The sequence below is a fragment of the Pomacea canaliculata genome, linkage group LG9 (genome assembly GCF_003073045.1).
Source record: "Pomacea canaliculata isolate SZHN2017 linkage group LG9, ASM307304v1, whole genome shotgun sequence".
Lineage (NCBI taxonomy): Eukaryota > Metazoa > Mollusca > Gastropoda > Architaenioglossa > Ampullariidae > Pomacea > Pomacea canaliculata.
The window spans coordinates 17446538-17473189 of record NC_037598.1 but is presented as its reverse complement, the minus strand read 5'-3'; the positions used below and the strand labels follow the sequence as shown (position 1 = coordinate 17473189).

General features: G+C 39.6%; 2 protein-coding genes across 5 annotated transcripts in view; one reads left to right on the top strand and one right to left on the bottom strand.

Moving 5' to 3' along the window:
- LOC112571643 (cysteine-rich with EGF-like domain protein 2-B) overlaps positions 1-8932 on the bottom strand; it is a 39628-nt gene extending 30696 nt beyond the window's left edge. For 2 of the 4 annotated variants that reach the window (XM_025250797.1, XM_025250798.1), the window contains exons 1-3: positions 8380-8931; positions 7679-7761; positions 1546-1600 (exon numbers count right to left, since the gene is read on the bottom strand). In XM_025250797.1, the coding sequence (XP_025106582.1) occupies positions 1546-1600; positions 7679-7761; positions 8380-8502 (261 nt within the window). In that variant the 5' untranslated portion in view covers positions 8503-8931. Of the gene's footprint in view, positions 1-1545; positions 1601-7678; positions 7762-8379 lie in introns of all 4 variants that reach the window. The other 2 variants (XM_025250795.1, XM_025250796.1) reach the window with 2 other exon arrangements.
- Positions 8933-9068: 136 nt separating this feature from the next.
- Positions 9069-23863, top strand: LOC112571644 (RPII140-upstream gene protein-like). Its single transcript, XM_025250799.1, has 7 exons — positions 9069-9614; positions 12570-12735; positions 13941-14029; positions 16686-16753; positions 17821-17899; positions 18831-18932; positions 19650-23863. The coding sequence occupies exons 1-7, from the start codon at positions 9262-9264 to the stop codon at positions 19696-19698; spliced, it is 906 nt and encodes a 301-aa protein (XP_025106584.1). The 5' UTR covers positions 9069-9261; the 3' UTR covers positions 19699-23863.
- The last annotated feature ends 2789 nt before the right edge of the window (positions 23864-26652 follow it).

Genomic DNA, 26652 nt, shown 5'->3' with positions numbered 1-26652 from the left:
CAACAGATGAATAGACATCTCACTTCATGAACATTTTAATTCAGGGAAAGTTCATTTTGTCTAGTGTATTGAAAACAAGTATAAAAAGAAATAAAGAAACAAAACATAAAGTGAACAACTTACAGAGTGCATTATGCCATATCCAAAAATCTAGCAATTTATGAAAGATTGTGCATCAGCAGTTACTAATCTACCATACAACTAATCAAATAACAGGTCTGCTTATCAGTTCAATTAATTTTAAAGGTGTTCCTTCATTACTTTTTCAAACACTGTATCTATCCAAAGTCATAAGCTTAATTTCTTTTTGTATGTTTGGGAACCTAATGTAATTCAATGATTTTAAACATATTCCATCACAACTGTTGTAACTATGGATAATAACTGCTAATAATACAGGGTTTAAGGGGAGTTCTGAAAGTCTAAAAGGACATGAACTTTTGATAGTTTGCGGTGCACTATTAACCAATTAATCTACAAACTATTAAAGCATTAGGCTAAATTGAATTTTATAGTTAGTTCTGCAAAACGCTATATAGCTTGTTTTTATCTAGCACTTTCAAGCTTTTCAGATGATTCTCCTTAGTGTGTGTGTTTGTAACACACAATGTCAGATACACGGACACAAATATTCATTTACACAGTTATTCATCAAGTTTTTTCTTGTGTTGAGTGTATTGTTTGACTGACAAAAGAACACCTCAAATGCTGCAGTCTTAAGTCCACTTTGTTCTAGAACTCCCTGGAGAATTGTACACCATTAGTGTATTATTTTTATGTTCCATTGGTGTCAAGATTAAAGAAGCTGTCTGGAAAATGTCAAAAGGTGTTTAGGGGAAAAGTCTGGAATTTAGTTCAGTCATCTCTGTATATGCTTGTATCATATCACAGCAACACTTTTTTTTCTGCCATTTTCTTTTTATTTACACTAAAACAAGAAGAGGGACTAGTACTAAGTTCACATAAGCAAAATAATAATTTAAAAAAGCAAATAAAGCAACAGTGAAGGAAACCACAGTGCAAGGCCACGAAAGATATACAGAAGGAAAATGTTTTGCTGCCATGTTCCTATTAAAATGTTTCTTTAACAAGTAGGAAAAAAGGCAAGTATAAAATTATCTGCAAATCATTTATGCCATCTTTGAAGTGTGAGAAGAAACAGAATCTAGATCACTGGTCAACACACAAAGCAATTTGTGGTTGATCAGCTTTTAATTAAGAACCAACCTTTTATTTCTTGTTCATGGTAAAAATTAGTTTACTCATGCATGTCTTTGTGCATATGCAAACAGAAACATGTATGCACCCATAAAGATCACGAGATACAAGAATTTGATCTTATAAATATATTAAAATAAAAAAAAATACCAATGATAACTCTTCTTAAACCAACTTTTTCTACTTCAGTGTACATTATTTGTTTTGAACTGATGCAGTCATAAAAATATATATACTTTAGAAGGCATATTAGAATAATACTGGAAACAGTAGATTTTTAACTCTTTATTAATTTATTTGCTTTACACAATCGAAGGATATAGTTACCTCTTTGCTGGCATCCTGGCATATGTTTTCCATTATTTCAACGAGTCGAATTTCACTGAAATTAAAATACAAACATCATTATCGATACTGTCATGACCACTTCCATCACATTTTATTATTTAGTCTTCTAATGAGTTCAGCGAAGTGGAATGCATGGCAAATAAAAGTTATCATTTAGTAAAAGCCACACAAAAATTAGTTACCTACTCCCTGATATAAAATCAAATATTCACACATTACATAAACTCTTCCAAGAAACTGCTGTTAAAAAAAAATAACGAAGGTTATTTTTTTCTTCGTCTAAAAAAAATAAAGGAAGAGGTAAAGTAAATAAACTACACTAATGGTTTTAAATAGGCGTGTCGTAAGAGGCGACGAAGGTGGACACCTCACCTAGAGGTAAATTAGGTTGTGGTTGGGCTAACAACCCGACCATGTAAAAAAGTTACTGTTACAGAAACCGCAAGCACGATAACTGTAGATCTGGAGTCTGGACGGGAAGATCCCTCTTCGGAGGGGCTTTTGATGCGTGCTGGTGAAAGCCCTTGGGAAGCCAGCTCGCCGACCCATCTTCTCATGGCCAAGGCAAAAACCAGGATAGGGACCTGGAATATCCGAACCCTAAACGAGAGTGGAAAAGCAGCTCAGATAGCACAGGAGATGAAAAACTATAACATCAAGCTCCTCGGCCTGTGCGAGACAAGGTGGAATGGCAGTGGTCAGACCATACTTTCGTCAGGGGAAACTATTATCTACTCCGGACATGACGACCCTGACCATGACCAAACACAAGGAGTAGCAGTACTCATGACACCAGAGGCTGCAAGAGCACTAGTAGCATGGGAACCAGTCTCCCCAAAAATAATGTCAGCCAGGTTAAACTCCAAAGGGAGAAAGATCACAATCATCCAGTGCTATGCACCTACCAACGCAGCTACAGAAGAGGAAAAAGAAGACTTTTACAACTCCCTACAAGAACTGGTTGTTCGTATTCCAAAACGAGACCTGAAGATCATAATGGGCGACATGAATGCCAAAGTTGGAAATGACAACACAGACAAAGAACACGTAATGGGAAAGCACGGTGTGGGCAACTGCAACGAAAATGGGGAGCTGCTCACAGACTTCTGCCTGTTCAACGACCTTGTAATTGGAGGCACAGTTTTTCCACACAAAACCATCCACAAGACCACCTGGACTTCACCCGATGGACATACAGAAAAGCAGATCGATCACATTACCATTAATCGCCAGTTTAGAAGAAGCCTGCTGGATGTTAGAGTCAAGCGAGGTGCAGATGTAGCCACAGACCACCACCTGCTTGTGGCAACCATGAAGATTAAGCTGAAGTCTTTCCACGACACATCAGACAGACCGCACCACAAATTCAATGTGCAGTTTCTTAGAGACCGTAAAAAGCAAAATGAGTTCAACTGCGAAGTTAAAAACAGATTTGCGACACTGGAAGGACTCCTGGAAGAAACAGTGGCTAACCACTGGACAGGATTACAAGAGACCTTGAAGAATGCCTGCACACACGTTCTGGGGAAAAAAGGAAAACAGCACAAGGAATGGCTGACTTTAGGGACCTGGCAAAAGATAGAGAAAAGGAAAGAGTTGAAGCAGAAGATCAACCAATGTCAAGACCAGCAGGAAAAAGAAGAGCTCAGAGTAAAATACTGGGATATAAACAAGGAAGTGAAGAAGAGTGCAAGGGACGACAGGAGACAGTTCACACACAGGTTGGCAGAAGAAGCAGAACAAGCAGTTTTGAAAAATAACACAAAGAGACTATACGAAATTACAAGAATTCTGTCAGGAAGGAAAAACACCAATGCGTGCAGACCAATAAAGAATAAGAATGGCAGCACCATCACCGGGGATGCAGAGGGGGGGGTGGGGGGAATTTGTGTTTTACGCCGTGCCAGCAACTAAGGCTATATTACGGCAAGCAGCCAGCCCTGTAAACAGATGCCACGTGCAGAGAAAGAACAGCGTGCCCGAGACGAGAAATGAACTCTGGGCAGCCAACCTTCACTATGTTGGTGACAGGCGCTAACCGTTGCGCACCGGACCGCTCGGGGATGCAGAACAAAGATCACGATGGGTGGAACATTTTGATGAAATACTTAACCGACCACCACCAACAAACACTTTGGATATTCCCCCAGCTGCAGAACAGCTCCAAGTAAATACCAACCCGCCAACCAAGACAGAAATCATCGAAGCCATCAAGTCCTTGAATTCTGGAAAGGCGGCAGGCCCAGATGGCATTCCTGCAGAAGCACTCAAGGCGGACCCAACAGCCGCAGCAGAGATGCTACATCCCCTGCTGAAGAAAATTTGGGAGCAGGAGCAAGTTCCAGCAGACTGGAAGCTTGGCTACCTAGTGAAGTTACCCAAAAAAAGGTGACCTGACACAGTGCAGCAATTGTTGTCCATTCCAAGCAAGGTGTTGACCAAAATCATCCTAGAGCGACTGAAAACCGCCCTAGATAGGAGACTTCGGCAAGAACAGGCAGGCTTTCGGCAGGGAAAATCATGTACCGACCAAATCGCTACTCTGCGAATTATTATCGAACAGTCCATTGAATGGCAGTCACCCCTATACATAACCTTTGTAGATTTTGAGAAGGCCTTTGACTCCGTAGACAAAGAAACCATCTGGAAACTGATGCAGCACTACGGATTTCCACCAAAGTTCATTGCCATCATCCAGCAGTTGTATGAGAACTCGACATGGGAGCGAATAGGAACGAAGAAGAAGAAGAAGAAGAAGAAGAAGAAGAATGGTTTTAAAACCATACAGAATACTTTGCATTTGTTGTACTGATATAGAGAATAATAAGCTACCTTGTAAATTTCGTCTTAAGGGAATACATCTTAAGCAAGTCTATATCATAAAAAAAAGCAGACAGGTCTATATCAAAAGTGCCGCATGCAGAGAAAAAAAAAATCATGCCCAATTTGAGATCTGAACCCAGGACAGTTAATCCTTAATGTATTGGTAACATGCACTAGCCACTGGACCACCAGACCACCTTCATCTTAAACAAGTCTATTAATTATCAAACATATACAACTCACACTTGCGATCACTGAATGCCACAAAATCCCCTTTGTGTATTGATTGTGTAGCAAGAATGTTTCCCCTTTGTTAAACTGTTAAAACTTATGTGGTGAGCAGCACATGCTGATGTCCAGAAACTCACTGGGACTCATCACAAACTGATATTTTGTGAACAGTGTAATTGTATTCTCATCTGATCGTCGAACCTGCTAGACATTTACAGTGTGTATGGAAAAGAGAATCATCCGTTTTTTCTTCTTCTTCTTCGTCGATCACTCAAATGGACACGCCTGCCTCCTGCACAAATGATGCTGTGCGCCGCAGGTCCTCCAGGCTGCCGTGTAGCTTCCTCAATACTGGCGTCTCATCAGTCCAAATGCGGTGCCTGAGTTTTTCGTGCATGGGACATTCTTGCAGTAGATGTGCTGTTGTCTGACTGCCTGTCTGGCACGGGCACTGGTCTGTCTGGCCGATCCGGAGCTTGGTGTAAAGGTGGTGATTGAGATGGTTGTGGCCTGTCCTCAGCCTGAAAATAATAACCTGCTCAGCTCTTGTAAGCAGGTAGTACGGGTCGTTTCGGTTGAAACGTGGGTGCTGCTGCAGCCACTTGTTGTGCTGTTTGGCCTTGATGATGGATTTGACTTCGCTGTAGGTGGTGGACCTGTCTTGCTGCTCTTTTTTGGATCCTTCCTTGGCAAGAGTGTCTGCGGCTTCGTTGCCCAAAACCCCACAGTGGGAGGGAATCCACTGTAAGACGACTGTGCAGTCTCCACATAAGGAGGAGAGAGCAGTGGACAGGTCGTTCAGTTTCTTGTCTCTGGCAGTCTGTAAGGCCTGCAGAACAGACAGTGCATCCGTAAAGAAGACGACGTTGTTGGAGGTGTCTGGACTGTTTTCAACGTGGGTGGCACCGGTCTGAATGGCAACTGCTTCAGCCTTGAAGTTGGTGGAGTAGAGGCCGGTTGCGAGAGAAAGACGGTCTTCTCTTCCTCCTGGGTACCGGATGTAAATTCCGGCGCCACCATTTTTCACGGCTTGTTCGGCTGACCCGTCAGTGAACACGTGAGTCCATTGATCTTGTGGGAAGTTGTTGTGGATATACTCCATAGTACAGGACTTCTTCACAGCGTCTTGGGAGTCTTTCTTGCTGACACCAGGGATGCTGCAGTGAATCAGGGGGAAAGCAGTTTCATTCCATGCTGGGTTTGTCCGGCACAGGGGGATCTCTCTGAGGTCGTGTTCCAAGATGTCTCGGTGTTTTCGTTCAAGGATCCTAGACTGGTGGATGAAACTTCCCCTTTTCAACCTTCCCTTCGTCGGCTGAGCCAGTCTGTTTCTCATGGGGTGATTTGGAAGTCTCTTGAACTTGGCGGCTTGGACGAGCATCTTTGTGTCACGTCGGTCCTCAAGTGATTCCAACCCTGTGATTGTCTCCAGTTCTTGTATGGGCGTAGACCTCATGGCTCCAGTGATGAGTCTGGCTGCTTGGTTCTGAACCTTGCTGACCTTCTCAAAGTTGGATTTTGCTGCTGTGCCCCATGCTGTCATGCCATACTCTAGGACTGGTCTGACCCTTCCGGTGTACAGCTTCTTGAGGATTCTGTCATCCGCGCCCCAGTTCGTGCCAGCCAACTTCTTCATAATTGCAAGTCGCACCTTGGCTCTGGCTTCGACCTTCTTGGTCTGAGGCTTCCATGTAAGTCTCTTATCGAAGGTTACCCCAAGGTAGGTAGGGTTGTCCTCCAGTGGGAGAATCTGTCCATCGAACTTCAGAGTGGCCTTCTGTTCCCTAGTGGACAGACTAAAGATAGTGTAGGTGGTCTTTTTGGGGTTTAATAATCTTTGCTAAGATAAGGTAACTTTTTGAATAATTATATTCTCTTTCATGTCTTGAACTTTATTCTAAATGTTTAACACAGTAATTGCTAGTTATAAAATATTTTCTGCTTTTTTATATTTAAGTCAACATATAAATTCTACTGCATGGGAGATCACCTTGTGCAGGCTTAATGGAGTTATGCATTCACCACTCTCAAAAAAGAAGCAGAAGATGGTCTCCCTTTCCACTCAAGTAAGTCAGTCGTCCCTTGTCTTTGAGGAAGCACATCGATAGACGTGGTACCCTCCAAGGTGTCGTGAAGGATAGTCTTTGACAAGGTGTTATGCTGGGTCACATGGCCAAAGACCACCTCACGTCGCTTTACTGTTGAAGTAGAGGTTTCTGGTGTCCTACAAGAGTGGTAATCTTGCTTCATACAAATTTGTTGGTTTGATGTTCTTTGTATGAGATCTGGACCAGCCTCCTTGGGCGCTTGTTCTCGAATGCCTGGATTCTACTTTCCGTTTTGGCAAGCAGAGTTTATAGAGAGCAGGATCAGCACTACCACGGATTTGTACTGCTTGTACTTGGCAGTGAACCTTACCTTATGGCTATGCCAGATCCTATCTAGCCTAACCATTGCCGCTGTTGTTGTCGCGATCCTGATGTGGATACCTGACGTGGAGCTGCCATCGTCGGAGAGAGTTGCTCTCAAGTATTTGAAGCTGCTAACCTTTTTCATGATGCAGCATAGCTTATTGCGGCATAATGATTCAAGACTAAGCATAGCTTTTTCTTATCTCATTGTTGTACCTCTAAATGGTAACTCCCCTCAGCTCAGGGAAGGTGGAGTATGGCTATTGGGTACAATGATCTACAAATGACTCCCTGTTCATAGCACAATCAAAAGCAAAAGGTATTTAAAACAAGACTTTAACAACAAATACCCCCTTCACATACCAAGAAATCTGCCATGTGGCCTAATTCAACAGCTCTGAAAGATGAATTGGTAGTGAGCAGAAATAAACAGAAAAAATGCAGCTAATCATGGACAAGAAAATCTAAATATGATGCCCAGGATCAAACAAACATTTGAACACAGAAGAAAAGGATGATTCAGTCATAAACACAGGATAAAACCTCAATCTGGCTTTATCAACATTCAAATTCCATTTTAGACTCAAAATTGTTTAAGCATCAAAATCTCTGAAATAGTATAATCAAACTTCAGCATAGTTTCCGACCTGTCAGCATAAGAACCAAGTCTACTCTCCTCCCAGTCTGTGTTTCCTCCACCAAAGTTGGATTTCATTGTGCGCTCCATGCCCTTGACACATACACAAGCAGGTTAACAATCATAACATATGGGCAATAAAAAAAAAGGACATTACGAGACATAATTTGAATGGCACAGGAAAAAAAAGAAAATAATGTATAAGTTGCTTGTTGTTGAAGATGCTTGTTTCTGTTTTTCGTCATAGTATTTGGAATACCCTGCTCGATCTGTAAGTATTGAATTAGTTATCCCCTGGTATCTTTTGCGATTGAGAGTTCTTTTCTTTCTATCAGCTTTCATGTTAAGAGAATAATATCCTTTAAATTAATTAATACATACTTCTACTGTACTAATTTTTAAAACTTGACATATCCTTTGATTCATGCAATTAATTACATCATAACTGTTCGTGGGTTTGTTTTTTTTTTTGTTTTTTTGCAATGCTCCAGTTTCGTTAATGTTAGTAACTTTATGACATCCCACTCTGGCCAATTTGCAATGTCGCTGTCTGGGCATGGGCAAAGCTATCCAATTGTATTCATGAAAAGCAAGTGGGAGATATAGGGGAACAACTGACCTATTCATACCAGTATCTAGGTCCTACGACAAATAAAACGCTAAATAATAATATGAAGAGGACGTGGAGAGTAAAAGTAAAACATTACCTACCTTCTGAAAATTTTTGGTTACTTCTTTGCACAAAGAACATTTTGGAGCCCTCTTCTTTGCTTTTGAGATGTCTATAAGTAAAAGAAATGTAACCACTGTTGACAGACACGATGCGATCTTCATCTTGTGTTACAAATTTTGCAGTTGTACCAGGTTCTTGTAAATTAACTTGTATGCAAGACTACATGCGCCTGCAGTTTTCTTGCATTGTGTCACAAGGACTCAAACTTCAATAAAATCAGTGATCTAAGCTTGTTGGTTATCAGCAAAAAGGCCTCACAAACTTGAGCGGCACAAAAAACAAAATAAACAGAAACTCTTTTGGTAACTGACTTTCGACAGTTTTGAGCACAAACGTTCCTCAAATGAAAATAACCTATATAAGAAATAAACTATTTAATGGTGAAGCTGAGGTGTACGTTTTCATTGACAACACGCTGCCTAAGCGAGGTAACCGTATTTAACTGAGTGTCGTGTAAGTGGTGGTGACCAATCAGGTTACACCACGAAACCTTTACTATATTATGAACCATCGAGTACATGTAGCTTTTCATGATTGGTGGAAACTCGGACAAAATCGGTTTTCACCGAATAACGAAAGAAAAAAGCCTCTTTTTATGATATCCGAAAATACTTTTTCAAACTAGCTTTACTGTGCACCAGTCATGATGGGTCAAGTTCAATTATACTTTTTTTCAGTCCACTTCCGTTGTCTCGGTTCGTCACTTTGACTTTCGTACACTGTCATTTCACGGACTGATCATTTTGTGAATGACCTGTCTCCGCCAATAGGTTCAGTCACGTCCCTGGGTTCAATAACTTTGACGCCTTTTCTTTTTTTCTGAAGACATTAAGTGTTGCACAATAATTCTGAAACTGAGCATGATGGATAATTTTAGGAAATGGTACGACTGCGTGTACTTAAAGAGTTTATCGTTTCGGCATCCGTCGATCAACACATGTTTTTCAGCTAACTGCTATAAATCAGAATGTAGTGTGATGAAAACCTGCCCCCAAGAACGCAGTGTTTCATATAACTTTCTCCAAGCATTCCTTTCTCGGAAAGCATTTTGTGAAAGTGGCAAAACGCTGTCTCTTCCAACACCAATGGGCAAAAAAGAAGAAACTCAAGAAAAAACGAGCAGAGTTTTTAATATCGTCAGTGAGGTAGATGTCCAAAATTATTTATCAAACGAGACAGGTCGTGACAGACTGATTAAGATGTATTCTATAGAGTAAGTATAACAATGATTCTAATGACCAGTAATATTACCAGTATGTGTTGAAAATAGACGTTCACTATTTAAATTTTTGCATCAGTCACAATGTATGGACTAGCATTATGGCAAAGGTTGTTAGGAGTAATGCTTACGGAAAAGGTGCACTTTCAGTGGTCGCTTAAAGGATTCAATAGTGGGTAGGTAATGGGTGTGGAAAGGGAGAGAGTTCCATTGTTTCACTGCACAATAACTAAAAATCCTGTGGCCATATGTTGTTGTTTTGGTGACAGGAAGAGTAAGGAGACGAGGAATGGAGTTGTTTAGCTGGGATGTTAGGGAAGAGCAGTTCAGAGAAATAATCAGGGCAGGTGCCAGCAAAGAAATTAAAACACAGCATGGACAGTTTGTGCTGGATGCGATAATGTATGGGAAGCCAGTGTAGAAAACAAAGGAGAGGGGTGGCGTGGTCCCATTTCCTAGCTCTAAGCACCATAAATGCAGCAGAGTTCTGTACTTTCTTAAGTTTTTGAAGAAGATATTCAAGGCAGCCAGCAAACAAGGAGTTGTAATCAACTCTGGATAAAACAAACGCACAGACATGAGTGTTGGTAGCGCGCGTACAAAAATGTGACGGATGGCGAAATGATTTCTTTTTCTTGAACATAGGAGGGCTTCTGTTTTATCATCATTGAGTTTAAGTTTGTTTGTCACCATCCAGTCTTTGGCTTCATTAATACAGACTTCTATGCTGCTGGTAGCAGAGTGAGACTCAGACAGTGGAGTGGAGCAGTACAGCTACATATCATCAGCATATGATTGATGAGAAACTGGTTAGACTGGATGTTAGATAAAAGTGGCTTCATACACAGAATAAACAACTGGGCCGAGTACTATGCCTTGAGGGATGCCACAAGAAAATGGAGTAGAGTGAGATGTTTTTGATCAACAAACGCAGTCTACGTCCTATCAGTGAGATAGGAGTTAAACCACATTAGTGCAGGTTCAGAAATCCCATAGAGGGTGTGCAGTCTATGAAGGAGCAGAGAGTGTTTGATGGTGTTGAATGCAGCAGACAGATCCAGTAGGGTTAAGGCAGAAACATCACCGCTGTCAAGGGCAGATAATATGTCTGTGGTCACTTTAAGTAGTTTCAGAATATGCGCAAGACAACACAAAACAACAACACTGGTATCCAGTGGACCTTCACCAAACAGCTAGAGGACCTGGACATTAGTCTTCTATCTCATTGATTGCCAACAACATGAACAAACCCGACTGAGTAAGCTAGCAGAGGAAGCAGAGAAGACTGGCTTTAAGGTCAACAGAAAGAAAACCGAAGTGATGAGAACCAACAGCAAGCAGGAGCTCCCAATCCAACGTGGACTTTGTAAGTGACATTAGTCTCCTATCTCATCCACAACAACACGCACAAGCCAAGGGGGGGTGGGGAATGGTGTTTTACGCCGTGTCAGCAACTGAGGCTATATTACGGCAAGCAGCCAGCCCTGTAAACAGATGCCACGTGCAGAGAAATAACAGCGTGCCCGAGACGAGAAATGAACTCAGGGCAGCCAACCTTCACTGTATTGGTGACAGGTGCTAACAGCGCTAACCGTTGCGCCACCGGACCGCTGCGCACGCACAAGCCAAACTGAGTAAGTAACAGTGGAAGCAGAGAACACTGGCTTAAAGGTCAACAAAAAGAAGACTGAAGTGTTGAGAAGCAATAAGCAGGAACTCCCAATCCCACTTCTAGGAGAGAACATACTGGGAACAGACCGCTTCAGTATCTGAGAAGCAAGCAAGCACGTAGGAGAGGACAATGACATCAAAATCCGCATCAACAAGGCAAGGCATGCTTTTAACAGCCTATGCCCCATCTGGAACTCCCAAGCATCATCCTTCAGCAATAAGACCCGCATCTTCAACACCGATGTGAAAGCATTCCTACTGTATGTCTCGGAAATCTGGAGAGTGACAAATACCATCAACAACAAGCTGCAGACCTTTACCAACCGATGCCTACACCATATTCTGGGAATAAGATGGCTTGAAAAGATCTCCAACAGCAGCCTGTGGAAAAGAACCAACCAGAACGCCACTAGCCAAGACATCAAAAAGCGCAAATGGGGCTGGATAGGACGCACACTGCACAAACCATCTGACTAATTGCAAAGCAGGCACTTGACTGGAACCCTCAGGGGAGGAGGAGAGTGGGAAGACCAAAGCAGACTTGGGAAAGAACACTAGAGAGTGAGGCAAAGGACATCGGAACCACATGGGCCCAACTGAAGGGGGCTGCCCAAAAACGGGTCCGCTGGCGAGGTGTTGCTGCCCTATGCTCCTCGAGGAGTAACAAGGACTAAACTAACTAAACTAGCAACAACAATCTTGGGACTCAAAAACATAGATATCCCACTTTAAGAAGTCAGGCAAAAAAAAAAGCAAAACAAATCAGCTGCATATCTCAGATGCTATAACATAATGCAGCTGTTTCTTGTCTGTTGCTACAAGGAGCTTCCTGGAGCAATGGCTTTTGACTGAGTGCAGGAATCTGGGCCTTATAAAAGATATGCTTCCATTTCCAATTTATAACAAGGAAGTTTTATTTTATTTGTATTATTCCAGGGGTGGGCAAATGCCCTACAAATCTCCACTTTTCTTCTAGTCGAAGGCCCCATTCTAATTGAAAATATATTAATTTCTCAGTGATTATAGCAAAATAGCTTAAAATGTACTGTTTGGGCTGACCTCAATTTGTGTGGTGATTGTTTATGAACAGTTACTGATAACCTGGACTTTGATTTTATGCGTAAGTTAATGTGGATGCTGAATCTGCAAAGTATCTTATTCTAGCTCTACTGGCTGGTTCAAATATATTCAGATCTAATCTGTTTACTCTCATAAATTAGTTAATTCTGGATCATAGTGGTTTTGGTGTTTGTTACAGTTGATGTTTTTTCGTTTCAGTCACAAAGGCCAACTGACTCCAGAAATGCAAATAATTAAGACTGCCACCATTCAGGCAGCTGCTGCTACATTTCTTTGTGTGAGCCTGTTAGCTGGCAGACAGGCCAAGAATGACTTCATAACTCGAAACCAAGTGACTGTTTTCAAAACACGCTTCCAGGCATTTGTGAGTTAAATATTTTGAAGCTTAATGTTGCGGATGAGCATGTTTAAAAAAAAAGCAATGCTTCACATTTTGGAATGGAGAAAATTGAAATAGTTTAGATACATTTCATTTCATCTGGAATTTATTTCTTTGATTTCTTTTTATTGCTTGATACAGATGGAAGAATGAGATGAAGTGTTTGTCAGCATAATAAATCAGATAAATTTAAATGCATTGGCATGATACTGGAAGCTTGCATTCATTAAAAAAAAGAATCAAATAGATTATTAAAAAGAGACAGCCCATGGTTTCTTGTAGTCCACAGGCTTTTTTTTTTCATTTTTTTTTTAACAGCTTCCCTTATACTATATCCAGATAATGTCTGTTTCATCAAAATCATTTGAACTACACATATTTAAAGAGAAAATTATCTGTCAATAATAAGGCAAGACAAAGGTGGTATGTAATTCTCTTCTTAATGTTTACATTTATAGTTAATAAAGTTGCACACGTTCTTTAAGTTTGCAATGCAATACACATTCTGATTTTTGTCACCCTGATTTGACAATGCGCGAGTGGAGTGGACCACGATCCTTAGTTCAACCACCGCCCTTAGTTGATTCAAGTACAGAAGTTATTATTCAATGTAATGACACAGTTATTGCTTATTATATGTAAACAATACAAAATTACATTTTCTTTTAATAAAGAATAGTCCCATGACATACATGGGCCAGTTGCCATTGTTTTTAAATGAAAAGGCGCTGTTTGTATATGGTGCACATACAAAATAAACCTTCACTCAAAAGTCCTAATGGGTTGGCCTTGGATTATACTTTGAGTTCAGAAACAACTGAGGGAAAGTACTTTTCCATTTGTTTTTTCTAAACTACCTTGCAAGAGTGGAAACAGTACTGTTTCTTGACTTGCTGACTCTAAATGTAAAAAGTGATAGACTATCATCAATTGGTAAAGCTAAATTAAAATTTTGTGTGGTTGAAAATAATAGTTTTGTTTATATATTTTCAGTGGTGTTAGTAATTTATGTTTTCCAGTAATATAATGTGCATTTGGATGTGTGGTAAATTAGGTGACTAGCTAAAAATGCTTTTAATTGAATTTAAGAATGCTAATTTATGCTTGACATAATGAGATAAGAAACAAGGAGTAGCTGCGAAATTTACCGTCTTTAATTTTTTATGGTGAATTTTTTTTAATTATTTCAGCGACGACTTCAAGACACTATTTTTCTATTTAGCATGAAAGAGGGAGCAAAATGGACAGTCCGTGTTTCAGTATTTTCATTAATTTTTTTGTAAGTATTAATAATACTTATATCTTTCTTAATTCACCTAAAACAGGGATGCCCAACCTACTACGGCCCGCGGGCCATATCGGGCCCGCGATGCGGTGCCATCCGGTCCGCGAAACTTCTGCCCACAGTGCAGGAAATCGGCATGTTAGTAATAAAAAAAAAAAAAAAAAAAACGAAAAAAGGGAAGAAGAAGTATTTATCCCCACGTAGGGGTGTTTCCCAATCTTTTTTTTTTTTCGATGAATGAACATTACGATTCAGTGCTCCGACTTGGTGTCTCTACGATGCAGCCGGAGATTCAGAAGTTGGTTTCGGGAAAACAACTTCAAATATCCCACTAATTACTACATAATTAATGGTAAGCACAATTTGTTTCTAATAAAAATGGTATCTGCTCTATTTTTTTTTCTTTTTTGTATTTTTGCGGTGAAGTGGCCCGCGTCACGGCTGTCTGAAATGGATATGGCACGCGACACGGCTGTCCGAAATGGATATGGCCCGCAGGCCGAAAAAGGTTGGGCATCACTGACCTAAAATAATGTTTTTCTTATTACCTTACAGATGGGTTTCATATTTTAGTAGATTCAGTTGTCCTTTGGTTTAAGTGATTTGTGTCACTTTCTCCATATTGCTTTGTTAACATTGATTTATATATCAAGCACTCACAACTGTCTGTGGAGTCAGGCACTCATTCCACGGCTTGGTTAACTGTGGGAAGTATCTTTTGTCACACAAGTAGCAAACCTGCTAATGTGTGCACCTTCAAGTTTGGACATGGTTCCTTTTACCACCAGGCTATCTGCTGTCCCGAGAGAGAGAGATCTAGAATATCATAAAAATCTTTGCAGTCTGGTGTCTCTCAGTCTTAGCTTACATTTTATAAATAAAACCATGGACATGTATTTATGGACTGATGTCTGTACGCCGAGACTCACTCTTGGCCTCTTGCGAAGTGATCCGCTGTTAGTCTCGGCGAGCCGTAACAAAAATGTGAATAAACCAGAAGCTATGTCGCTTAATGCCTCGTTCTAGCAGTTAAGTGAAAAAAATTGTCTGCCAGCTATCCAGGGGATATAAGTTCGTGAATAAAACAAACAAACAAAAAAAAGAGTATGACAGTACTGTTACAATTGGAAGGTGGAAATAGTGTAAAGATGATATTAATTGACAATGATAGGACCCAGATGTCAACAGTGGCGTGTGGGTCCTTGAATCTATTGTGCTAGTTTCTGACAAATTGAGTTCAGGCAGTCATAGGTAATTTCACACATTCATTTACAATTTGTGCATAAATGTTTTTGAGCCTACAAACAGCACATATCTACTATCTACTAACAAAAGAAACATCAACTAGTTACCATTCGTCCATTTGCCCTCTTGCACTAAACTTTCTGGTCAATGAGACTGCATCAGCCACACATGCATGCATGCACAACCACTAGAAAACTCTAGAACCTTACTGTTCCTGTTACCAGAACAACAACATATGCCACAAGAGTTTTAGTTACTGTGCAGTGAAACAATGGAACTCTCTCCCTTTCCATATACATCCCATACCTACTATTGAATCCTTTAAATGTGCACTGAAAATGCACCTCTTCCTTAAACATTACTCCTAACACCCTTTCCCACAATGCTGTCTTTTGTCACAGCCTTCCCTGCTTGTCTCCTTTTGCAATATCATGATACTCTCAGTTCTTGTTATTTTGTTCCTCGTTGCATTTTCTGTATTTGTTTTTATTCATCATTAGTATTGTTGTTTATTCTTTCATAGTTCATATGTTATTCATTAGTTTTCCTGTCCCTCATATTATGTCTCGTTCTTGTTCTTAGGGGCTGAGAGCATGCTCCCTAGGAGTGCGAGTATGTGCTTTACAAATTTTGATTTATTATTATTAGGTGTTAGTGGGCTAGATCAAAGCGGTGTGGCAGACATGGGCTAGGTCAAATGCAGGGCAAATGCCTTTATGGTGCTGCCAGCCTTTGAGTGGCACACCTCCATGGTGGTCACAAAATCCAATCAGTAAGAAGTACAATCCTTATTGTTAGAGATGTTTCCAAGACTTCAACATGCCAAGGAAGGCAACTACAGAAAAGACAATCACTAAGTCTTGAGTTATTTCCCTTATTCAACCTCTGTAAATGAAATTGTTCAACGGTGTCAACAGTCCTTTGTCAATCTAATTCCCATGAAGACATGCCAGTACTTAAGCATACTTTTAGATGTGTATATTGCTTTGAGTGAACCAGCAGTGTACCGATGTAGAGGAAAGACAACAGTTTCACTGTAGCCCATGGAGTGGGGAGGGTGTGGATGAGACATTAACTGGCTTATAGTTCAGGTCTGACATTTTCTCTAGATGACATTGTGTAAATATGTCAAAGCCTACACATGTATACTACCCAGTGATTTCTACACAACCTACTGTGCATGTGCAGCGCTCTGTAGTACTGCTTCTGAGAGGAGCTATGTTAGGCATTAATTGCTGTCTATCCCAAAGATACAGATAAGATTGCTTAATTTCCCTTTGAATGTGCAAAATGTGTTTGGATTTTTTTTTTTATTAACTAGTAAGTATAAGAAATGTTGAAGACAGACTTAGCAAATCCTGTTTCATTTAGAGAAATAAAAAAATGTCTCTTTCTTTCATCATAGACTGACGTCACAGTCCATTGCTGTATACCGCAACAAGAGTTCAGTATGGGAATATACCGTTGCATCTGGTGAGTGATTTCCAGCATGAAGCAGTTCAGTGTTAATCCATAATTCTGTTCTGGATTGATTTCATTCACTAATAAAATACAAAAAATTTCTATTTGTTTGAGGTTATCAAATACTTGTTAACTACCAACATTATGATTTACCAAAAATGGTTAAGATCATTAGTAGAAGTTTTCAGTTTTCAGCTGTCATCAGAATATCACTTTTTTTTTTTTTTGTGCTCAGCACAAGGAGGTGGTCCTTGCTAGACTAAAGTTAGGACACATCTATGCCACACAGGGACACCTCTTACGAGGTGAACCACCACCTGTTTGTCCTTGGTCTAGGGGAAATTTTAATATGTTACATACCTTGATTGTTTGAGCTCCAGACTATTCATTGGCAGTTTTTTGGCAGAGAATTCTTTGTTTCCTTGTTTTAAGGAGGATAAGACTTTATCATCATATTTAAGAAATTTATGTCCTGATAACTGTTATCTCTTGGTTTTTTTGGTTTATTGGTGGCCTTTTTGGGCTTCACCACCCCTTTTTACGCTTTATCCACTCTTTTACATTTTGTTTACTTATTGTGTTGACTTTTTAAAGAATGTTATGGTTATATGACTTGGGAAGTTTTGTCCCTAAACTTTTGAAGTTAAAATTACTTTTGTTGCCGTGATATAGCCCTAGTTGCTGGCACGGCATTAAACACAAACAAATCCTCAGGATGATCCAGATGATCACAAAGTAGAAATTGCAGTACAATGTTAAAATGCATGACTGTTTGGCACTGATGTAAAAGTCTATCCCAGGAAAGACTTGTAAAGAAGAAACCGTGATAGTGTTAGCCAGACAGGATTAATGGTGAGGAGAGAGTTGATATTAGCTGAGGAATAAACAAAAGCCACAGGCAAGTGCACAGTCAAACACAATGCCTATGTAATAATAAAACACAATAAATCCAAGAAGAAAATGAAAAGGCAGAGAGCTGACCCCTTCAAGCCTGTTACGTTATTGTAATGTTCATAATTCTTCTTGTGGAGGGTATGACCTTGTTTACCTAATAAGGCTGGTATTTGTAATCTTTGCAGCTTTGACGATTGGACTTTTTAAGGCTAATCTGGGTCTTCGTGCGTTTGTGGTTAGTACGGGCTTTGGAGCAGTCATTGGGTGAGATAAGTTGTTTTTATTTAAATTGTTATAAGAATGAGGGTTGCTTAAAAATGCTTTACAACACTAGATTTTCTTAAATCAGTCAATAAAAGCATATGAGAGATGTTGCCTTCTGATAAGTTTCTTCCACCTTGGGTAAATGAAGCTGAGACTGGGACTTAGTTCAACTGAAGCAAACAGTTAATTTTTCTAGATCCCACAAATAAACTGGACTGTTATAATGACGCAGAACTGTTTTGTAAATAATAACTTGAATAATTAATTCATAGTATGACAGCAGCAGATGCCATAAAAAAGCATGGGAAGGGGTTATGTGCTTTTTTACTTGTTACTTGTTTCTAAATGAAAATTAGCATTATTGTTACCTAAATCATTTAGTCATAATAAATAAATAGCACTTTTTAGAAATTCTTGCTTGCGCTTTCCATAAAAAAAAATGTTTTCTTGCTTTATTTGTTTCATTCCTCTCCCTCTGACCCAAAAACGCATGCAAAGTGACACTCTTTAGCGGTCATTCTGGCTATGAGGGTCAGTTAGGTAACAACACCCCCACAGGGACTCAGACTCAAAAGCCATTTTTACCTGTTGTTTTTTTTTAAACACATTACTTACCCATTTATATTGTTCATTTTCCTTTATATTGGTTTATCTTGTTAGCGATGTTACTGTATTACCTTGTGATTCTTGTTTTCCACCCTTTCGATATAGTGTAACTCTCTTCTCTCACCATGATACATGTATAGCCTTAGTTGTTGGCACTGTATAAAACTCAATCAACCAACCCTGACCAAGTTAGGGCAGCTTAAGTCATGGGTAAGCTGCTTTCTTCCATGAATATGACCCCTTAATAATGTCTGACACAGTTTTTAGCATTTAAGTTGATGACATTTTACTTAGATCAGCATTTAACAAAATCTTTTTCTTATAGATCACTTGGGGGTTTGCTTGTGTATGCTGCTATGAAGATTACAAATGAAACTCAGGAACAGCGCCATCACTGGCAAGTACAAAGAGAACTTGAGCATAATAAGTGAGTATATACTGTAAATTTAATGTAATTTTCTGTACACATAGTGTACATTAGTGTGCTATTTTTAATTTTACATTTGTCATGTATAAGTCATCAGTGACTCAAAATCATGGTTGGGAACCAGTAGGGTTGGTTTTTTTGGGGGTTTTTTTTTTTTTTTGTTTGTTTGTTTTTGTTTTTTGTTTTTTTGTGGGGTGGGGTGGGGGAAACAAAAGCATGCTCAAACCCAGACGAAGAATCTGAGAATTTCCCCCTCAAAGGGACCACAGTTCTGCCCGCAGAGAAGTTTTAAGTGGGTGGGGGTGTCCTCCTCCTATATATTTCAGTTTTGAATTCTTCCTGTAACACCAATATATACTGTCATGCATGATTTTTTTAAAATAATAGATGCTGGTGTTGATTGCTGTGTTGGTGGGAAAGAAACTTTGTCATCATCATTTTATGTCATGCATTTGCTGCTTTTGGCTTTATTTTTCACCTTGTGTTGTTACTGTTGCTTCTTGCAGAAGTTAGTTAAATAATAGTGCTTGCTGGAGCTGGAAGCAGTAAATTGCTGCTCATAAAAACGTCATTGTAGAGTCTTTTCGAGTTGTGTTGTTGTATGGATGTGACTTGAAAAAAAAAATCTTCAAAATTGTGCTGTTGCATCAGTGGTATTACATTGTAAGCTAGACATATCCCTACACTTTTTTTTTTTTTTTTTTTTTAATATAACAGGATTATCCAAGGCCAGTTTGCTTCCAATGTTGTGACTACAGCAGCCTGAAATTCTTCCTGCAAACCATGTGTGATGACCATTGACTGCTCTTATGGCTAGCTTACTGCCAACATCAATATATGACTGTGATTTCATTTGAAGCATATCCTGACAATATCTGCTAAAGGTGTAAGCAGAAAGCAGATGAAAGTTAAAGGTGTATGCAGGTGAAAGCAGATTAAGCTTGAAACCACTTGCATTTAAATTGGAATTTTGTGATGCAGTTTAATGTACAAAAGATGAAGAATTTGAAATGGTGACATCATCATACCTAGTAAAAATTGTAATGCCTTAAAATATTCCATAATGGAGCTCAGTAGTCAGAGTTTTTAGATTGTTGAAGATCATACAAATTATGGATGAAATAACAATGTTGCCATCAAGCTTTGAGTGCTAGATGACTGTACTCTTGATATTATTTGTATTATATAACACATGAAGTATAACTCTTACATCCAACATGAAAAACTTATTTCAGTTGATGGGAAGATACCACTGAGTTCTGACTCCCATTGTATAGAAGATAACCGAATAGAAACAAACCAGAAGAATCGCAGCCATCATAATTATTAAAACCTGGGCTTTTTGCACAACGTATCCAAAGCTTAAAACTATTTTGTAGAAGCTAATTTAAATTTTTTTTATTTTATAGGAAATTACTGTTAACCCATTTAGAAGTGTTGCATGGGCATTTCAGAATCATTTTAAGAAAGATTTTATCTTCTAGCTTTAAAGATATTTTAAAATTGTTTTCAAACAACTTGGAGCAACAGCTGGTAAAACAGCTTTTTAAAGTGATGACCATGATAATCAGAATCAGCTTTAGAGACGAGTGTGAGGTTTGAACAAACGAAACCCTGGGATGAAAAAAAAAATTGGAAGAATTGTTTTACCAGTTTGGATTGTACCAAACCAATATCCCCATAATTATTGAAGAGATCGCAATGAGTACTGACAAAAGCACAGCTCATATTTGAAATTTAAAATAATTGTTAATTTTATGGGGGTTGCGGAAAGTTACATTTAGCACTGACTTTATTTCCCATAGACTAACATAATCAGACTAAAGCTAAGGAGGCAATAATATCTTACATGATTTAAATGACACCTAGCATTTAGAAAGAAACATGTTTCATATCTCTTAAAACATCTGCAAAAATGTCATACAAGGAGAAAAGCTACTTAGTGTTGCATTCACTCTAAGGTAGAAGGTTAAAATGGGACTTCATTCAAATGATATAATTTACAGTAGGCTTGATGACATTGACAAAAAATAAAATTTTCACTGAGACATTAACTCGGGAAAACCAAAATCCAATAGGAAAGATTGCTGGACTGACAAAAAAAAAGAAAAGCAAACAAACCTGTCATTGAGTTATAAAATAGATTGCATGCACGACCTATTAATATTAAGTTTAGCACTATGTATTGACATATTCTTAAATTTTCTTTGTACATGTGTATGTGAGAAACATAGCAAAGGACTTTGCGTGCTTTAAAAAAGTAGATCTGTCATTCTGTTTCTCTGAAACTGAAATTAAAAAATTGCCTTTGCATGTGTGAAAAAAAAATCAAGTTAATATTTAGAAGGATTCTGTTAAGCTGATTTTACTTAATCCCTTTTAAACTTGTGTTTAAAACTTAATGTGCAGCTGGCCCCTGATCTGTGTTTGCTAAAACTGTATACCATTGATTCCAAATTGCTTTTGCTACATGCAGTGAGAAGAATAGCAAATAACATCTGTTTAAATAACATTCAGCAGTGTACAAGCCTAACATTTTATTACTACATATACAGTCGTCAAAAATTGGCAAAAAACTGATGAAAAGGAGGTTGCCTGAGGTGCATATTAATTTGTCTACAATTTTGCAACCAAAAGAAAACCGCACCTTGTTTATTTGGTTTTCTGTTTCTTCATTCTACCACATTCTGACACCAAATATGTTAGGGAGAAAATGCATTAAACATTTATACAGAGCCTTTTCCCACTACTATAAGCATTATCAAAATACTTTATACATTTACACATGGAAGTAGGGCCGTACTTAGGGGCAGAGAGACGAGGTATCTGCACAGGGCCCCACGCTTTTGATATTTATCAGGGACCGCGTGCTTTTGATTAATATGGTAACTAGGCTTCCAATTAATCCCTATACCTCATGCCCCACGGGAGCTAAGAACGGGCCTGCATACACCTTCAAAGTTCCGAAAGGGTTGAGGAAACAACGTGTCGCGAACCCTGGGGAACAGGAACGCGAAATAGACACAGGTGTCGCGATTGAGCTAACTCCCTTGGCCAATTACATTTTCCATCACATTTGTGTATGCTATAGTTCTCACAAATGACTTCGGGCCCTCAGCGTACACCCCAATAAACAAGAATTTTCGTGACGCTTATCGTTTCTACGAGAACAAAGACTGCAAAGCAGACTTCAGAAACTACAAGGGGGATATCTATCTTGTGTCCTCGGCTACACGGTTACGAAAGCTGTCCCAGTCCAGGGACTGCACGTCGCTTTTCGACGACTGATTGTTCATTCGACTAAACTGTTATACAGCACAGTGGTGCGCGCTGGGATGAGCAATGTCACGAACAGCCGCGAAACAAACACCACCCTAATGCTACGTAATCCTGCCGACTGGTGCTTGGGAGTGCGGGCGAATACCCACGGATGTTCTCTTCTCCCTTGAGAACGACGACTCCTGTCATTGGCCTTGGCATCGAACTTCTGCTTCTCAGGTCTTTGCCTTCTTGGCTGAAGTCTCGGTCTTGGAGAAAAGATTGAAGAAAGCTGAAGACGTATCATTTGTTAACCAAGTACGCCGTAGGTATAGAGGTCATACCAAGAAGTGTCCTGCCATGTTCTCGTTTGCTTCGTACACAAACACAAAACAAGGGATGCCACTGGACTGTACGAAGCATCCTTTACCCAATTCACAGTTGGGAAGCGCGGACAAGGGAAGACCATTAGCCCCACCTGTAGGTGGTTGGGTAGAGAACAACTCCCTCCAACCAACTCCCTCTTCCCTGTGTAATGCTGATAATTCCCTCAAGCCATGCGCGAAAGAGCCTTCAGATGTTTACTAACCGTTAGGCATATCTGTCGAGATCGTCATCAACACCTTCCTTTGGCAGCTGTTTATTTGGCTTTCTTTAGCTAATACCTCTCTAGAAACTGGTACACAAGCCCCCTGTACAAGTGGTCTCTGAGCTTGTGGACGTGTCAAGAATTCCAGTCTTGCATCATTGAATAACTACTGTTATGAATGATCTGTTACCCACGGAAAGAGATAAAGGGGCAAGCAGTGTTTGGGGTACTTTTTCTAAACCAGACCCTCTTGCGAGGATGGACAATGCTTTTCCTGAAAAGGCTTCCCAGTCACCCTGGATTATCTCTGTCAGTCCGAAAAACAAGCGACCGAAAGTCCAGGGCCGACTGCTTGCATATTAATGACTACAACCTCCGGTGGTCACTACTAATTTCCAATCGGATTACTCCTACTTTTACATCGGAAACGACGTTGAAATAACTAAATAAAACTTTTTATTAAGTGGAACTCCAGGCATTACAGAAAAAACCTGACTTGGCTTTATTTAGAGTTTGAAGGCATTGTAAAAATGATAAGACTTAAAAGGTATTAAATTGAATGTTTAAATTAGTAGCAGATGATGTACTGACCATGAAAATTGTTACCAAAGTGCAACTTTAAACATTGTAGGGAGATGCAAGCATTAAATGTTTTATAATTCCAAGAACTCTTTCATACATTAACTTAATTGAAGCTTATACATGTACAGTAAAAAATCCCTATTAAGACTTGCTAAAATCCACCCAAATCGGAGCTTAACTGAGAAGAGATCAACCATTTGGCTTTTATTCCACGACTTGATACACCTGTACAGGGGCAGGTAAGATAGAAGTTTAGGTTTTGAGCAACATGGAATAAGTAAATGTAAATCATTGCAAGGAAAAAAAAAATACAATTTACAGTTAGGTTTCTTTATTCTTCTTTATATTTTGTTTACATGTGCAATGTTTCTCCCTGAATCAAACACAATTTTACTGCGGTAATATTGTAGTGTGAAATGAAGTGACTAGTGACCTGCACTTTTCACTTCCACAGAAAACTGCTTAGTTTCCTTTAAAATTAAAGTTCATTTATTAAAATGTTGAAAAGTCTTTATATTCATATATATATATTGTTTTCAAAATAGACATCCTGTTTTCTAGCTTTTTGACCCATTCTGTGAAAACAGTTCATAATTTGCCATTGAAATGATAACACCAAGATTAGCGATCTCTAGGCTACAAAAGCGTCTTTGTTTTGCACTCCTCCCAATAACCATCGGCTTCAGTTTTTCGCCAGTAGCACTAAAACAGACCAAGACAGCGATTCTCTCTTAAGCAACTTTTATCCCAGGTGTATCTTGGCCTTTTATTACCACTGATTTAATATGGATTGAACAGCTCTATAGAAAAGGTCAAGATCGTCAGGATACATTTTCAGGAAGCTAATCGTGGGTGGTGATCTTGCTCACCGCCTCTCTCTCGCAGGTGAACGTTGCAACGTTTCATCCATTTTTCGAGGCCCGGAAATGGTTTAATCCTCCAGTCATTGCCAGACACAAAGCTTTTCCTGGATGAGTCCCTGGGATATTTCTCTGCATCCCTTCGCAAAACCACCTCCAAACTTTTCTATCACTTGTCACACTTTAACGGATTTTAGATAATTTCCATATCTTCATTTTCGCCACCATGACATCTTTTTCACCTAGAATAGCCTATTTCTCCTTGATTACATTTATTTTTTTTGTGGTGAATTTGAGTTTTTCCTCACACCAAGAGAATTTGTAATCGCGATTGCGGTTTCACCTTAAACGTGACTTCTGCAAAAGATCATAATCAAGCACTTGTCAAAAGGAATAGAATTTCGACAAGCTGGTCAGCACAGACCTTAAGATAGAAGGTGTTACTTTATTAGAACCGGCTGCTTTATGTGCGCACTTTACGAAGCTGTTGACGCACTTCCTCCTCTGTAACCTCCATTTCCATATTCTCTTTTAGACCATTACGATACCACACAGACGCGGCTTGTATATCTTACACTATTCTTACTTTGTTACAAAAGTGTAAATGCTAAGTCAGAGTGTGGCAACCAAATATTCGTGCGGCAGAAAAATCCATTGTGTTACTGGATGTGGAGTCCGGACTCCATGCCATGGGACTGAGCTGACTGAAGACAATGAGCTGTGCCTCCAAAAAGACTTTCCCACTGGCTTTAGAGGCCTTCTTGAGCCGAAGTTATGAACAAGATGTACATCGGCACTCCAGGGTTTCCTTCAATATCTACGTCGCTAACAAACCTGACACCATAGCTGTAGGTCGAACGTAAGACTGCGGCTTCTACATTATCAGCTGACCTCACAGGACCCCGCAACGCTTCCGGACCACAGCTAGGGGTAACTTAACTCCACCAGCCTGTGTAATACGAGCAAATGCAACAACTGTTGTCACGGCGATCATCTAGGAGACGGAGATACTGCCTTGAGGTTTGACAAGTCCATAAAGAAGAATTACCGCGTGTTTGGGACAATGCAGTGTAATCTTATTTGTAAAATGTCAGTTCCTGATCAGATCCCTAATCAAAGTGTCACGTTCGTCAAAGGAAGAGCTCACTTTGTTCCCTTGAACGGCACGTGCGGCTAATCCGGGCTTCGCTTTGGGCTATACCTATGCGTGAATACACCTGGGATGCAAGAGTATTGCTATCATTGTGATGTCTCGCTCTGAATGTGTGTTTTATCTCTTTCTGTCTTGAATTGTGCGATATTTATAGTTTAAAAATAAAATCTGACATAGCTCGAGGTGAAGTATTAAAGGTTTCATTTTATTGTGCTAAAAATTATTTAATTGGAAACTACATTATAGAAAAAATAGCTGCAATGTGATCCTAGAACTGGATAAAGATTAATAATACTTTCTGACTGGAACTATAAAGCCTTCGTTGAGAGCAAATACCTAAGAAAAGCGAAAGCGATCATTTTAAGAATCACATCTAGCCATAGGTTACTTGCTTAAAACAAACAAACAAATGTAAACTGGCAAAGGAAGATCTTGTCTCTCAAGGTAATTTTCTTATGAAAAAAAAGTTGAACTGCGCTTAAATACTTCTTTGTATCCTTTTGTAACCCATCCCCCTCCTTTTCACTGCAGGGACGGATGCATAGGGGTGTATAGTCTGTTATTTCTGTTCCAGTAGCGTTAAGGGGAGCACGCGATGTGCTTTATCATTTTCTGAGTCGCGTTTCTTGTTGGGGTAGCCAGGTGGAGAGATAACAGTCGCTCTAACCACCTGCATTCAATTTTTCATAGCTAGACAAATAGCAGAATGTACCTCGATCTTTCGAAAAATACTTTTGTAATAAAAGGGTAAGCAATTAAACGAGCCTGTTTGCTGGCAGTATGTTGTTTGGTAATGAAGATCAGCTAAACGGTTATTAAATAAGACAGCGCAATAAGCGTTCACACATTCTGGACGTTCCGTTACCTGTAGCAACAATCATAAAGTGTCTATTGCCGTATCTTCAGTAAGGCTGGAGTGCAGGACTGGTCAGAGCCTCCTTGGAGTGACTATTGGACAGTACAATAACGCAGCCTGAAGCCTACCTCCCGCCATACCCCAGTGGAAACAGAAGACACAACGCAGGGGGGTTGATTTGCGTGGGACGATGGAGATGACCATGTGAACATGAGACAGGAGCCGAAAGAGTAAAGTCGCATAGGTGGTGAATGAGACATACATAAGAGAACAAAAATGCTGACAGATAAGAAATATTCATCAGGATCCGCCATTAATAGTATTAGTGATTATATTCCTACCAACTGAGCTTAAGAATACGGGTACGCGTATTTTACTGACAAGATCGATTTCAGTCTTCGCTATTTTATAAGTTTCAGGCT